This window comes from Lates calcarifer, linkage group LG17 (genome assembly GCF_001640805.2).
Source record: "Lates calcarifer isolate ASB-BC8 linkage group LG17, TLL_Latcal_v3, whole genome shotgun sequence".
In the NCBI taxonomy this organism is placed as follows: Eukaryota; Metazoa; Chordata; class Actinopteri; family Centropomidae; genus Lates; species Lates calcarifer.
In genome coordinates, this window is record NC_066849.1 from 19,841,610 (window position 1) to 19,857,929 (window position 16,320).

At 40.4% G+C, this 16,320-nt stretch overlaps 2 protein-coding genes across 8 annotated transcripts in view; one reads left to right on the forward strand and one right to left on the reverse strand.

The window, feature by feature from the left end:
• rfx2 (regulatory factor X, 2 (influences HLA class II expression)) overlaps window positions 1-15,462 on the forward strand; it is a 30,059-nt gene extending 14,597 nt beyond the window's left edge. For 6 of the 7 annotated variants that reach the window (XM_018695948.2, XM_051077113.1, XM_018695959.2 and 3 more), the window contains 15 exons: window positions 1,204-1,286; window positions 1,912-2,182; window positions 3,390-3,464; window positions 4,705-4,886; window positions 5,087-5,206; window positions 5,668-5,789; window positions 6,100-6,218; window positions 9,768-9,880; window positions 10,013-10,164; window positions 10,466-10,563; window positions 10,946-11,095; window positions 11,289-11,497; window positions 11,597-11,750; window positions 11,868-11,910; window positions 13,252-15,462. In XM_018695948.2, coding sequence (XP_018551464.1) covers window positions 1,204-1,286; window positions 1,912-2,182; window positions 3,390-3,464; window positions 4,705-4,886; window positions 5,087-5,206; window positions 5,668-5,789; window positions 6,100-6,218; window positions 9,768-9,880; window positions 10,013-10,164; window positions 10,466-10,563; window positions 10,946-11,095; window positions 11,289-11,497; window positions 11,597-11,750; window positions 11,868-11,910; window positions 13,252-13,373 — 2,013 coding nt within the window. In that variant the 3' untranslated portion in view covers window positions 13,374-15,462. The remainder of the gene's footprint in view (window positions 1-1,203; window positions 1,287-1,911; window positions 2,183-3,389; window positions 3,465-4,704; window positions 4,887-5,086; window positions 5,207-5,667; window positions 5,790-6,099; window positions 6,219-9,767; window positions 9,881-10,012; window positions 10,165-10,465; window positions 10,564-10,945; window positions 11,096-11,288; window positions 11,498-11,596; window positions 11,751-11,867; window positions 11,911-13,251) is intronic. The other variant, XM_018695956.2, reaches the window with a different exon arrangement.
• Window positions 14,093-16,320, reverse strand: part of fcho1 (FCH and mu domain containing endocytic adaptor 1) — a 54,612-nt gene continuing 52,384 nt past the window's right edge. The window contains exon 27 of the mRNA XM_018695909.2: window positions 14,093-16,098. Within this exon, the coding sequence (XP_018551425.1) occupies window positions 16,070-16,098 (29 nt within the window). The 3' untranslated portion in view covers window positions 14,093-16,069. The remainder of the gene's footprint in view (window positions 16,099-16,320) is intronic.

Below are 16,320 nucleotides of genomic sequence, written 5' to 3' on the forward strand. Positions count from 1 at the left end.
GAGCGGGAGACCTATAAAGTTTTCTTTTACAACAAAACAACAAAATTATTCCATTTATTTTTGTGAATTAAAATAAAACAGAATTTAGGATTGACAAAACTAGCTTGTAGCCTGTTTAACCAGGGTTTATTTGTGTAGTTTACAAATATCTGATGAACTTTTCAGTCAATCTGAATGCTGGTTTTGCCTTTGATTGACAGATAGTAAAGAAGTTAAACAGTAACCAAACCATGTTTGTATGAAACACTAGATAAAGATCCCAAACATGACATCTCATCCATTCCACCGAAAGCTGCTCATTCGGAGGTAAAATGTCTCTCCTGCTTCCTGTGTCCCTCACTGGGTGTCTTTCTCTGGCTGAGCCTGGCCCACTGCTTGCATACATGAATAACAAAAATAGTATCTTTTGTAATGATGTTGTCTGGCAGAAAGTCTTCTCTGAGTCTCAAGGTATAATGTGACCTTGCTGCAAAGCCCGGTGATATTCCTGAGGGCTTGAACCAAATCCCAGCACAAAATCTGTGTGATGTCTCAGGTCTAATGGTGAAAACCAGGATCTAACCTGACTGTATGCTATGGTCTTAGGTGCCAGTCTTTTATTTCTGGATGATGCCGTGTGCCACCAGATCAACCAATAGCAGACAGACAGTTCATTACCTTCTTTTCACTATTTTTTTATTCACTATATCATTCATTACCAGCTGTGTGTGTTTGTCAGGTCAAGCTTGTTTTATTAAACCATCTGTATGACTCAGTTCAAGTTAGAATTAAATAAGTACAACTTTATTTTAAATTACAGGGAAAATGTACATTTTAATTAACTAAATTTTAAGGCTTATTTTTTCTATCCATCACCTTTACTTCTGATCCCCTCTCAATATAAGGTACTTAGGTTACCCACTTAAATATTACAAAAACTCTACTCCAAATGCCTTGGTAGGTCTAAATACAATTGCTTTTAAATGTAAAATGATATTGTAGTGGAATCTGCTTTTGGCAAATTATAGTGAACAAACAAAGGGGTGGACAGGTTCTTTTCACTGCACTGCATGTGAGCACATATGGGTGTGCACATACCAACACCCACATAGAAATATATTTATCTGTGCAGTATTTGTACAATTAGTTGCTTTTAAAGTTTAGTGGCCACAACAAATGCATACTTTTCTTTATTTATTAAATTCTTCTGTTGTCTCTCTATAGGTGCAGCAGGTGCAACATGTCTACCCATCCCAGGTTCAATATGTAGGAGAAAGTGGAGAGGCTGTTTACCCCAATGGAACTATGTAAGCAATGTTATGTTTCAAAAATACAGCAAAGGAATATGATGCATAAAATAAGGTGTAAAGAATAAAATAATAGTTGTGTTGAAGTAAAAATTTTGGTAGCAAATGTTAGGGAAAGAAATTATGTTTTAATGTTTATATGACATATAATATCCTTATTTTTTGTTCAGAAAGTTTAGCATAGTTATAATTTGTGGTTTAGATGTGGTAAAACATTTTTTCTTCTCAAATTACACAGACACTGCACCGTGCATAATATTTGGCTCCTCTCCAAATGCACAGTCATCCTGAATTATGTATGAATGGGTGCTGGATGAAAAGCATAACGACAAATAACTTTCCAGACCACTTTTCTCATCATTTTAAGTGTCACATCCAACTGCTTTTGAAGTAGCTCTAATTAAAACACCATTAAAGCTAATTGAAGCCAATGAGATTTTTTCCCATGCTTTTAAATGACTCCAGCATAACCAAATATTTTGATGACATCAGTTATGTTGTTGTGTATCAGATTTCTCAGATGGCACATACCTCTTAAAACTCATCATTGGTTATGAAATGTACTTTGTTTAGCATCATCATGTATTGATCTCACTGCATGTTAATTGCAATGATCGCTCCCCAGCCGAACGGCCTACTCCTACAACCCTGAGGCTCAGCTGTATGGGCAGAGCAGTGGGGGAACCTATTTTGACTCACAGGCGGGCGGAGCTCATGTCACCACGGTGGTCTCCTCTGCCAGTGGTGGAGTGCCTCCTCATGGCATGGTGGGCATCGCCATGGACGTGGGCAGCAGCCACATTATCTCCAGTGGCAGCACCTACTTGATCCATGGAGGAAGCATGGAGGGAAGCCGCAACCACATATCACACTCATCACGCTCCTCCTCAGCCATGGTGAGCAACACTCATACCAGTGTTCCAGCGGTGAAGCACTTTTTTCCAATAGAAAAGGATTAATAAGCAAGCAAAAACCCTACCCACAAAAGGCCGAATGACTGACCATAGATACTTTGTTTTCTTAAGTACAAAAATATGTTGTTACTAACTCTTAGTGAAACATGGCCTACCTAGCAGAGATCCCTATTTCCATATAGTGTGTGAGATGGACACTGGTGCTAACTGTCACCACTGCTACCTGAGCCTTTGTTCAGACTGGGCAGGTTCCCAGAACAAGCTTGAAAGGCAGGGAGAGAGACACACAGGGTTTACAGCAACCTGAGTTGGGGCCTCCTGGCTCTGCAGTAACACACAGAGAGCAGACCAGTACAGGGCAGGGAGCTTGTAGAATCAGGACACTGGCTTAAATAATTCAGCACTGCCTTGTTTCAGAGGTTTTCACAGGCACTTGAGCGCCCTGCAAAACAAAGCAACCCCTGGGGCTCATTACCATTTGGCCAAGAGCCCTCGGGAGCCTTCTTAAGGCTTGGAACACTGCCTGCTTCTTTTTCCTTTTCTTCTATGTCTCCAGTTTGGCTGCAATACCACATATCTTTTCTTTTTTGACTTGATTTTCTTCTACAGCTCAACAGAATGTCCCTGGTTTTGTCATTCACTTTGCCCGCCAGTTGGACTCCATTATTTTCAGTTGTCCAAAGACAGAATAATATGTCAGTGTATTTCTTACTGTGACATTGCCTCAGTCATAGTCACAACTTACTCTGCCTGACTTTTAGTTTTTCAAATATTTCTAAGTTAAAAATATAAACCCTGGGAGGGTAGGCACTGTTGATCTGCTGTCCCTGAGCTTGATGTGACCTGTGCCCCTGTTTGTGGTTCCTATTTGCATACATTAGAGTGTCTGACTGCAAGCCTTCACTGAGCAGCTTAACCCTATGAGTCCCTTGATTTGCATGCTTTTGTCAGCCAATAATGGATTTGGCTGCAACACTGACACTGATTTTTTTTTTTTTTTTAAATGGAAATGCAGAAATCTGGCTGCTCGCTAACAGTCTAATTTCCTTTTATCTGTTTTTTTTTCATATACCCTGCTTATTTCTGTCCTCTTCTTTTTTTCTGTCTCTCTCACTCTTCTGCCTCCTCTCTCTTCTGTGTCCACTCTTATTTTTTTTTTTCTTTTTTTGCATGCTTCTTCTTTCTGTAGCTTGAAATGGCGATTGAAAACCTCCAAAAGTCTGAAGGAATTGCAAGTCACAAAAGCAGCCTGCTCAACAGCCATGTAAGTCAACCAGGAACTTTCTTTGAAAGGGACATGAGAGAAAATGATAAAAGAAATCCGTGGCTGAACCTGTAGGCAGTGTGCTTTTCTTCTGTTCTGCCCAGTTGAGCACACTACCTACTGCTAGCTTTACTTTCTCTGCACTGTCCCACTGACATGCATATTTGTCTCCATTAGTTTTCATCCTTGATCTGAACTTGCATTTGCTATCACTTTTTCCATGAGAATATGTCTTGTGTGTGTTTTAATACTCTGCATGGACTGAAGTTGATTGATTTGTGTTATTTTTACACTTAAATAAGCCCAGACATGCATGCATAGGTTTTTGCAGTGTAAGACCACATTCAGATAGACATTTGCTTCCTCGTTAAAACTACACAAGGGGCTGCGTTAGTGGGGGTGTACTGTTTGATGTACCAGTGAGAAGTGAAATATGATCTGGGAAGTCTAGTTGGAGGAATGGGCTTGCATGCACGCTTGCATGTATATGATTAGCCAACTCAACGCCTTGTCAGATGACGTCACGTCAGCGCACTTCCCCCATTCAAATGAATGCAAATGATTGAGAAGGGCTTTTAAGGTTTTACACGCAAATGTCTGTGTGAATGTGGCCTAACTTTTCCTTCTGTTGGGAGGCTGTCACTCAGTTATAATGACATTTAAATAAGATTCTTTTGGTACCTCTATCCTTACTTTCACTCACATGGGTAAATTTGTGGTTTAGATGCTTTCCCTACCTTCCAACTTTCAACCTTAGCTGTCACCTCACAATCTCTTCATCGTACATCATTTGTATGAATAATGTTTGAAGTGTTTTCTTTAAATCTGATTTGCAAATTGGTTACTTAAGCTTCTATTTAAATTATTATATAATTGTGCTGTTACAGAGTGATGACTGTGTCCTCCTCAGTATTGACTCTCTTGGAGGTTTGTCCAATAGAATAAATAGCTCCTCAGATGTTTTAGTGTTCACTCAATCGGCCATGCCTTATGCTGTAGTCACATGCTGTTTCAGTCAAGGTCTAGGCTTAGCGGGAGTGTAGTGGTCTCTCTGGTGTTTCACCTCCTAAAATAGGTGGTTATGTGATGTGTGTGTGTGTGGTGTGTGTTATCTGTCTTTTGATGTGATAATAAGATGCAGTGCTCCTCTCCATTGATGGCCAGGTGACTGTCACAGAGCAGAGTTTGTCCATTGGGGCTCACTGATTGTGCGACTGTGTCTTCTTCTGTGTATTTTTAGCTGCAGTGGCTGCTGGACAACTATGAGACAGCGGAGGGAGTGAGCCTGCCCCGGTGCTCCCTGTATAACCATTATTTGAGGCACTGTCAGGAACAGAAACTGGATCCGGTCAATGCTGCCTCCTTCGGCAAACTCATCCGCTCTGTCTTCATGGGCCTGAGAACCCGCCGCCTCGGCACCAGGTACAAACAGGAAGAGGTTGTTGCCAGTGCTGAAGATGCTGATAACTGTAATAATGTTACCATTATAGATGTGACGAGTATGATGATGCTTATAAGCATTGGAGACTTGCTGATGGAAGAGGATAATGATAGTGATTACACTGATGGCAAGTCTTCTCCTCCTCACTGGTTTCTGGTTTTTCTCTCACTGAATCTTCCAGAGGCAACTCTAAGTATCATTACTATGGCATCCGGGTGAAGCCAGACTCACCACTCAACCGGCTGCAGGAGGACACCCAGTACATGGCCATGAGGCAGCAGCCTGTCCACCAGAAACAGAGGTCAGCACTCTCTCCATGCAATCTTCCATTTTTACTTTTCTCTTCAAAATCCATTTGTCTCTCTCTTTGATACATTTGTCACAATTTAGAGCAATTTACCCTTCATCCTGTGTCATTTTGTAGGTTGTTTTTTCCTTTTGGTAAAACATTGTTTTAGGTGTTCGTGATCAAATTCATGTGTAAATCAAATTTTACTATTGATGACTTGTAACCTATGACCACTGCCTGGCTTTCATCGCCAATCCTTTACTGCTTCCTTTATTTTATCTTTTATCTTGTCCTCCATCTCTGCTCCTTTTCCTCTATCAGCTCCTCAACTCTTTTCCTTGCCCTTTTCTTTTTTCTGTTTGCTTATTTTGTTCCTCACCCATCATACTCCCAGCCAATCCTTATTCCTGTTTCTCAGTTCCTTAAAACTCAGCTAACATGTGTACATGTCCTGCCATCTTCTCTCTGTATAGGTTTAAGCCTCTACAGAAGGTGGATGGTATGTCTGACAGCCTGTGTGGGAGCTCTCAGCACTGTAGCAGCACTCCAGAGCAGTCGGTGGCTGCGCAGAGCCAACACCACCAGCAGTACATAGGTAAGGACAGGAGCTGTTTGGCTACCACTTCAGCTATAAATTAGATATTTTCCCCCTAATGTAAGTACAGAGTAGAATCATATTTTTCACAGCTAGCCTCACATGTTGGCTTCATACAGAATAAGCATTTCATGAATATAACAAATATCAGATGGTAGAATAGATCATCATCTTGTTTGATTAGATAATAATAGGATGTGCATTTTGTTTTTACATACACAATACAGTTTTCATATGGCGCTTAAGCCTGTGAGCCTGTGTGTGTGTGTCTGAAATGAGTGACACCTGTCTTCATTTTTGCTTTATGCAGATACGTCCCACACCTTGCCTCCTTTTCCCTCCCCTGACTTGGGCACTCAGCCTCTGCCTGAGCGCATCAACATGAACGATATCAAGAAGCTGCAGACGCTCTACAGAGACCACTGTGAGGTGGGTCATATCATGCCACTACTCTATTTTAATACACCTACCACTGCTTTAGGAAGGTTTGAACTAATATTAAAATTTTGAGCAATATCTTGCTCCTCAGTTTTGTAGTTGCTCATATTCAGACCTGCAGCAGAGCTCATCATGTCTTTCTGCCTCTAGACCTCCTCAGCCTCTTACAGTCTCAAATGTCTAGAAAATTAAAATATGGTTACATATATCTGATGTAGGAATCCCTGCTAGTGACCGGCAGACATGCACTGCATGTGGGGGAGAAATTTAAGAGAGCAACACTGGAATATACCATATCGAATCTATTTGGTATCATTTCCCTTCTTTTTAGGTTAGATGACGCTGGTGGTTGACATGCATTAACAAACATCCACAACACACAGACAGATGGTTTTGTGGGGAATGAACATATCAGCCTTCTTTTCACCACAGAAATACATTTTGACGTTACAAATTTGGAATATTTATTTGTTTTTTACATTCACCATACGTTACTGTCTTCTAGGGCTCTGTGAATATAGTTCCAATTGAGATGACAGTGATACATAAATAGTTATTGGGACAGGCAGAGATGTATAAGTGTTTTCTAACATTAAACATGTGCATCACAACAGAAGAACAAAAGGAAAATACAGTTTCAAATGCTGCCTGTTACGTATAACTGTCTGTGACTTGCAATAAGTTTTGAACAGGGTGGAAACAAGGACACTAACAATAAACAATGCTGTTTGTCTACTAATTAAATTGTAATGGCTCAGATAATGCATCCTGCTTTCAGATGAACACTTAATTAATCTCATATTGAACTGTTGACCCACTGATGGATATCTTTCCTATATTGAATTGCTTATTGTGTGTTTAAGAGATCTAAATAGTCTGATAATATTCTTTAATATTGTTATTATCAGTACATCCAATGAAAAGACCTAAGCCAACAATGTATTGATACTTTGAATAAGTATTTTCTATGCATCCAAAGCCTGATAAAACTTATTCTACCTTCTGTTTCTGTCCAAAAACTAAAAAAGCACATCAGCGAGCCTTACTGTTGCACCGGCAGACATGTTTCTTCATAACCATGATGAGTGGCACTGTAGTTTATTTTGAGTAAAACCCACATACACCATCCTGCTGCCATAAATGCTCAGTAGGGCACTAAATGTGAATTAATCTGCGGCTGAAAATAGTTCCCAAGAAATGCACCATTTACTCTTGATTGAGTAACATTTGCTTAAAACTAGAGCACCCAACTATTTTAGAAAATTAATGCGTCTTTTATAAAAATTAAACAATATATTTCTGAGCTGTTTTTTGAAGATACTTTGAGTAGAGGATTACCAGAGAAAAGTCATCCTGTTAAAGAAAAGTAAAGTAGTCTGTTGCTCAAAAACCAACATACTACTGTTTCGTGGGATTTCTTGACAAAAAGAAAAATATAGACCAACACTAGTCTTATCCCTTAAGATTCATGATGAATTGCTTTAATTAAGGCTACACATGCAATGGCAATGACAGAAAAATCTACAAAGAACTGCATCATGAAAACTTGAGGAAAGTCCTATGGAGAAATGGCAATTGCGTCATGACAGTTTTCATAGTGTCCTGTGTGGGACAATGAAATTGAGTAGGCAGAAGAATAACCTCCCAGGAAGAATCGTATTAGCAAGGAGAAGAGTAGAAATAATATTGAACATTAAAAATTTGGGGGCTTTACAGGCAGGAGAGTGGCTGTGATTAAAGCAGTGAAGCTCTGGCTTTATCATATTATCCTTGCCCTCCCCTTGTCCAGCCTCACCACGCTCCCTTTGTTCCAGCCGTCTTTTCATCTCTGTGCAGCTTTCAAGACATGCCAATTAACCTTTCAGCGCGCTGGGTGGACATCTTGGTGTCTTTGTGGTGGCCTCCCCTTGGGCCTTTGTGTTGCCTTGTCTGTGGACAGGCACATGGGCTCCTGTCTTTGTCCGCCAGCGCATTTCTGTCACTCTCACAGCTCTCATTGCCTCTGCGTGTTTAATGTTTATGCATTTCACTTTTTTCCCTTTTTTTTGGGAGCCAACAGTGACCTGTTAACACATTAGCCAGGACTTTTATTGACTGCATTTAAAGTTACAAGACAAATAAAGGTAATAGGTTGGCCTGAGCATAAAACAATATTTTATTCTTACCTTATTTTTATGTAGTTTAAGAGTCTTTTTTTGTGAGCAGGGCTGTAAACAGATTTGTATCCAATGTTGGGCCAGTATTTATTAACGTCATAGTAACAACAGCCAAATATTCAGGAATCAGCCATGCCATTAAATTAATTTTTAAGCACAAATAATTAAGTGTTAAATAAAACATTGAGGGTAATAAATCATATTGTACACCACAGTATTTGTTGTGTGTGTGCATATAAGTAAGGGGTTAAGATTTGGGAATGTCTGCTGCAGGCACTCGTCTGTGATTGTGCATGTGAACACGTGTTATTTCTCCTCCACACTTTTTTTTGGTAAGGCATGCCGTTTTTCCTGTGTGGTGAAAAACTGTGGACGCAAAACACTCTTGTTTAGAGGGGATGGGGAATTCTCCTTTTTGTTTTGGAGTTCTGTGTTTGACCTGTTGCTGGGGGCAACCGTAAACAAGGTTGCCATGGTGACGGCTGGAGAGGAAGCAAAAACATATCATGTGATTGAAGCCTACACTGCTGTGTAACAAGATCCAGCGGCAAGTGCATGTCCTGCCAGATAGAGAAAGAAGAGAATCTCTGGGCACGGTGTGAATCATGCGCTTATACTCAGTAGATTCTCAATGTAGAGATATACCGGACTGTTTGAGACCAAAAACAGAATAGGTTGACCTATGCGTCATGTGGAGTCCGGCTGGCGTTTCCTCTTGGCTGATGAATGGCCTCAATAACTTCTGGAGCACTTGTTTTTGTGTTTCACTTTAATATATGTGTTGAGTTTCTAGGGTTTATCTGTTCACTTTCTTTTTAGTTAGAAGTGACGGCTTTTTCTCCGACCTTAAATCCCTAGAAGTGTTGTTAATCGTTCAAAAACACTATGCTTGCCACTGCTTCCTTTGCGTTCTTGCAGTGTTCACTTGTGTGCAGTATACTCTGCTTTCAAAGAGCCTCATACATATGAACAGGAAAGAGGAAGTCACATGGGTTAGTTCAGGTCAGCGCCTCACCACTAAAATGAGGCAAATGCATGCTTAAATCTATGAGACTAATCTGCTTTACAAAGGCAACCAAGATGAAAAAAATGAGTGAAATCAAGTTAAGAGAAAAAAAAACTGCAGATGAAGTCTGAACGTGGCCTTTAGGATTCTCCTGATGATTAATGTGCAGGGAGCTGTGTTTAAGCTGGCTCATTGTCTAACCAGGAGGGCCCGGAGTGAGCGAGAGGCTGCCTGCCTGCCTGTAGAAACTTTGTTGTGTGTCTGGTTGCCATGGTTCAGCTCTGTATGTTTTGTCCCCCCTCTCCCACCCTCCTCCTTCCTCTCTCTCTTTTCCCTCCTCTCTTCCCTCCTCCTCCCTCCTTTGCCGCTCTCCTGCAGGCTACTTTGGATGTGGTGATGAACCTTCAGTTCCACTATATTGAGAAACTCTGGCAGACCTTTTGGTATTCAACACCGCCATCTAGTGATGGAAACACCACCATCCCCAACAGGTCTGATCACACATGAAGGAGCTCAACAGCTTCAACCGTTTTACTTGGCGGTCCGCTGAGTTTATCTAAGCAAGATGGCAGTATTTACAGGTTTTTTTTTGTTTTGGTTTTTTTTGTTTGTTCTGTGTGCAGTGATGATGACCTGGAGGGTGTGATTCCCAGAGAGAAGCTGGTGGCTCTGTGTAAATATGAACCAGTCAGACTATGGATGAGAAGCTGTGATCACATCCTCTACCAGGCTCTAGTGGAGATCCTCATTCCTGATGTATTGCGTCCTGTTCCCAGTTAGTACTGCTGTTGTTTTTATTTTGATAGGAGAGTATTTTCACCATCAATTTATCAGCCTGCTATTTTTGATAAATCATTTAGTCTATAAAATATCAGAAAATGGTTAAAAAAATGTCCATCATTATTTGCCAGAGCCTAAACCAATGTATTAAATTAGTTGTTTTGTCAAAAAAGTCCAGTACCCAAATGTATTCAATTTCAGCTGCAGTTTGCTGCATCTACACAACTCCACCTATAATGCTTCAATCCCAGTATAGTGAAGTCAGTTTGTAATCCAGCCTTTTTTTTTTTCTTCAGGCACTCTCACTCAGGCCATTCGTAACTTTGCCAAGAGTCTGGAGGGCTGGCTGACTAATGCCATGACCAGTTTTCCTCAAGAGATTGTCCGCACCAAGGTAACCAGAAAAACTCTGATCCACTTTCCAGTGTCTGTTAGATTGTGTGTGCATGTTTTATAAGGGTTATATGACATTAAAGTATATGTCTTATCCTCAGTCTTATAATATCTTTTAACATTTGGCTGATGTGTAATCTCAATAAGCCATTTTTATTGGCATCAGAGTTACGTTCAAAATACAGCACTGATTAAAATACAGTGAATGTGATTAAATGTGTTAATATGGGCAAGTTTGTCAGAGGCGGACTTGGCAATTTTTATTTTTTTGCTCTGTCCACAGAGCCTTACAGAGCTGAACTGGTTTGAATGAAGTCTGACTTCAGTAATACTTAAAAAGTGTGAAACATTCCTGTGAGCTCTCTGCTGTCTGTGTGGTGTAGGTGGCAGTGGTCAGTGCATTTGCCCAGACTCTGAGACGTTACACTAGTCTGAACCACCTGGCCCAGGCAGCTCGTGCTGTCCTCCAGAACACCTCTCAGATCAACCAGATGCTCTCTGACCTCAACCGAGTGGACTTCGCTAACGTCCAGGTAAACTTGTCATCCAGCTTCCCAGTTCATCTAAAGCCAAAACTTCATGTTAAAATGTTAGATGTTTGTGTTCATGTTGCAGAAAGTGCAGACTGTCTGGACTTGTGTCCACTCTTTTTTTGTCCACCTCTCTCTGTGTGGTGGTGTGGTTTCATCCTGACTGTGGCTGGTTGTGTTTGTTGTGTCTTAACAGGAGCAGGCATCATGGGTGTGTCAGTGTGACGAGAGCGTGGTTCAGCGTTTGGAGCAGGACTTTAAAGTCACCCTGCAGCAGCAGAGCTCTCTGGATCAGTGGGCTACCTGGCTTGACAATGTGGTCTCTCAGGTCCTGAAGCCCCATCAGGGCAGCCCGAGCTTCCCCAAAGCTGCACGTCAGTTCCTGCTCAAATGGTCTTTCTACAGGTAACATGGGAACACTTATCTAGCTTTTAAAATGCTTATTGGACTGTAAAGATTTTATAGATTATTTATAGATTAATTCTCTCTCTCCCCTCCTTGTAGCTCCATGGTGATCAGAGACCTAACTCTGCGTAGTGCAGCTAGTTTTGGCTCTTTTCACCTGATCCGTCTTCTGTATGATGAGTACATGTTTTACCTGGTGGAGCATCGTGTTGCTCAGGCCACCGGAGAGACTCCTATTGCTGTTATGGGAGAGGTAAGAAGGAAGATATTTGAAATGGCTCTGGCTTCTCAAAACCCTGTAATGATTAAGATGAAAATTATGTTGACAATTGTTTTGTTGATTAATGCTCTCTCATGTCCTGACTTACAGTTCAGTGACCTGAGCTCTATGATGCCATCACTCATGGAAAAAGGTAAGCCTTTATTATTCACAGTGTTAGTTTTGATATTGGTGTGGTTATGTCCTAGATAACTGGCTCCAAACAGATGTTAAATTGTGCGTTTACAGAACATAACTCTTGCCACAATATAAATGCAAAAACACAACAGTGCCAACAGTGCCATTCCTTACAGAGGTAAGATGAGCTGAAGGATAAGGCTGTGTTGTTCCATATTTTACTTCTTGTTAAATACCTGGAGAAGACCAAAACCAACAATGTGTCAGTCTGTCTCTTAATATTTTGTCTTCTTTGTGTATCCAAAGCATCATGCAGTACATCTTATTCCTCTGTGCCATAGAGCTACAATTTTTTTTTTTTTGTCCAAAAACTATTAAAAACACATCAGTGAGACACACTGGCTGACATTTTTGAATCAATACCACATACACTGTCCTGTGCACTAAATACTCACCAGAGCACCAGATGTGTATTAATCCATGGCTGAAAATAGTTCACTGTAGTAGTAGTTGTTTCTTAAAAACTCTATAGTGCTTAACTGTTTTAGGAAATTAATGAAGCTTCTTAAAAATGAAACTATGCACTAGAGATGCAGTTTCAAAGATATTTGTCTTCAGAAGGAACCAGTGGGCTTTGGGGCTGAGAGCCACAGACAGTAGCAAAGTTGAAGTTGAAAGACAGACTAAGACATCATTGGTTTTGGCATTTTTAGTAGATGTGTTTACTGATTTTGCACATCAGAGTCTTTTGCAGTAGTACTTCCCAATTGAGTGTGAGGAAAAGTTGTATAAAGGCTTTTGTGGCTCCAGAGGGAGCTGTGTGAAGACTGATAAAGTGCCTTAAGTTGTTGGCACTGCAGATAACAAGTTTGAAAACAAACAAAAAACTCTGTTACACAGATGTGGACTTACCAGACCTCTGCAGCTCACTCCTCATCTCTGCTTCAGGCTAGCAGCACAAGGCTACATTAGCAATTGCTAGCATAACACACTGTATCTCTGAACTGTCAGTGGTTGAGTTGCACTGTGGGTAATGGAGGTAATGAGTTTTGACAAGGAAGAATGTAATGACATAAAAAAGATGATATCTCTGGTTCTGCTGCATTTAAAAACTGTCCATCGTGAGTCTGATAATATTACAGTGCAATGCTAAAATGGTGTAGTATTCTTTTAAGATGCTTTATGTAAAATAATTGTGTTGACTTTAATATTGTGGGAAAAATTTTTGTACTGTAGCTTTAAATTGAACCATAGCTTTATCCTTTTGCCTTTACCCCACATTGTGCTCTCTGAGTCGTTTCGTTTTTGTCACAAACTATTTCAGCTCTAACAAATTCCTCCCTCCCCTGGCCACTAGATACATCCTTCTCTGATGAGATGAGCGACCTGGGCAGCGATGCTGATGCGTCCAGAGGGCCTACTGAACCAGCTGTAAAGAGAGAGAGGATTGAAATGAGCCACCCTCTGCAGGAGATGTGAGTCCAGTCCCAACAGGTCCAGACTGAAAGCCACGAGGACCAGCATCTCTTCCCTAAAAAGGTGACGCTCAAGTGGCTTTTGGGGCCTTTTGGGACGCAAGTGGCTTTTAGGCCAAGCACAGTGCATCCATCTGCAGTCAGTGTGTGCAATGTACATAGAGAAGAAGAGAGTAGCAATGTCAGTCCTCCCCTCACTAGCGTTGATAAAGACAGTGATATTTGTCCCAGGAAACTCACGTCTTCTTATTTTTTACTCACAGGGGTGTAACACAGGTCTGATTTTCTTTCCGTTTTTGTTGCAACTGTGAATGACTTTGTGCAGTACCTTTTTATTGGATGTGTAACTTTGAGTGGTGGTGTGTGGTGTTTATGTGATCCTCTTTTTTTTTTTTTTTTGAATTTTAACTAGTTGTGCCATAGTGTCATTTGAGTGCCTTAGATCGCTAACTTTTGAAACCACCACTACAGATGTCTATTTGTCCCTCAGCTGTGCCTCTACCGCAGTATGAATGTATCGTCTCCAAACCTCAGACATTCAAAGCACCTTTAACATTGATTAGGTGTAGGCGTGCACTCTCCTTGTTGCCTCGGCTGCAGTTCGCGGCAAACATGACAAAAAAGAAAAACAATGAACATGCAACCTACTGACCCAAAGGACCTTTCCCTCAGTTGTCCCCACAAGCTTAGCCATAGTCATGGTTCTGTCTGTCAGGCAGGAGGGCCTCATAGTCAGGAAGGCAGGGAAGTCTATTACCTTGGTTGTGTGTAAGATGTTGGTTTGTTTACCTCAATAGATTTCTATGCTGTGCTCCATTAGGCTCAGATGACATGAGGCAAGTATTAAAAAAAAAAAAAATGTAGCCACTGTTGCGGTTTGTGTCTCCCACTCTGGTTTCCTTTCATGTAAATAGTTCTCCACGTTCCTCCAAATGGTTTCAATCCTGTGATAGTTCCCCCCTGTGCTGTTCACTCCGAATTCAGCAGCATGTGTAGACCTGTGGTAGTTTACTCTGCTGCCACAGAGTTGGGAACAAATCCAGAACAATCAGCTTAATGGAGATGGGATGTTTAAACCTAAACTGGAATCTGGTCTGTCTCATTGAGCCTCATTTCCTGATTTAAAAAAAAAAAAAGGAAAAAAAAAGAAGTGGTTGTACATTTCACCTAAGGAAGATAAATCAATAGACATTAGAGCTTTGGACCTGTAAAACCAAAACCCTTACACATGAACAGAATGTCGTTGGCATCTGAGCCAGCCCATGCTCCCCAACTTTAGATACTTTAACCTCATGCTGTTACTCAGATAAAGTCTTATGTTCTGTTTGAACTAGATAGAAAAATACAGTGCGTTATTTGGAGAATTTGTCCATAATAAATTATATATATATCTTTATATGGCGTAGAAAGTGTGTGCTCTGTGGCCTTCGGTCTTTGCCTGATCTCTCTCCTCACACTGTACTTGGTCGGTCACATTGTATCAGAAGAAAATGCTTTGATGTGTAATTGATTAGACTGGTGTGTGTCATAAAATTTGTTTCCAACCTCAATTGTTCAGTGTATGAAATTCAGTTATTACAGTGGTGCTACTTGGCGCCCGAGTACGCTATTAAATTGTCACGAGAGAAATTTCTATTTATATCAACTATTCTGATTTGATTGACATCAGCTTTGTGTTGAAACTGGTTTGGTTGATTTAATTTTCCCCTTCTCCTTGCCCCCCTCCCTCTCAGATGATTTTGTTGTAGCGAAGAGAATCCTTGAGCTTGAGTTATTTAAGGCTTTTTGTAACTGGTGCCTGTCACAGTAATTTGCCTTCAAGTGCTTTGGAGAAAAAAAAAGTAATTTCTATGTGTACTTTGTAATGTTTTGTAAGGCTGTTTTAGATTTTTGGCGGAGGATTATTTTTTATTGAACTAGATTTGGTTCTTCTTACAAGTATACTGAACCCTTATTTTTGTGTATTTTTAAACCTGTTCTTGACTACACTTTAACTAGCCCAAGGACAGATGATGGTCTGTAATAAACTGCATAGTTCAGCTGTATTTTGTACTTGGTCACAATGTGTAATAAATTGGTGTAAACCAAAAGGAGGATTTGAGCACATTTATTTTTTATCAAATATCAACATCACAAAACCTCTAATTGGAACAAACAGTAGATTTACAAACATTTCTTTTTTTCCTAAGGTTTGGTAGAAGATATTTGCTCACAAATAATTCGTTCAATCCTTCAGGATGCTTTAGCGATACAGTATTTACATAATTTAAAAATCCTAGTTTCCATGGCAACACAGTAATATGCTTAACTTTTTTTCACACTTTTTCCTTTCCTCTGTAATTCAAGAAAAGTTCTGACATCTAGCTTAGTTTGCAGTCTCTACCTACAAAGGCACACAGAACACAACGTGGACAGAGGAGATTCAATAGAAAAAGACTTTCCCTCCAGGAAAAGGCAGGACAACTTGAGTGTACAACACACAACTTAAATTAGAGGAAATGAAGAAGAAGAAGTAAAAGGCTTGGTCCTAAAACAGCAGGACACCATCAGAAGTTAAGTGCACATTGTCCTTCAAGGCTGAGCTGTAAGTCTGAGTGAAGGAGCCTCCTCTCCTGTTTAGTCTCTTACCGCCAATTATCTCTCCGGCCTTCGACTCGAAAAGTGCAAAGTTCTCAGAACGTCCAGCGACGGTACATCGATTCACAAGGAGCAGCCTGCCATGTACTTCCCTGTGAAAGATTAAAAAGATGAAGGTAAAAGAGAAGGAATGGACCACCAAAGTCTGGCAACTTTATCATTTAGTGAAGCTGAAAAACCAAACATGGTAAGTAAGTACGCAACTACATTCCCATCTATTTTTCACAATATATGCAAACTGAATATTTTGACATCTATAATAACAGGAAATACTAACTCATGTTCTTGCTAAGAGTTCATTTAAAATGTTGAAC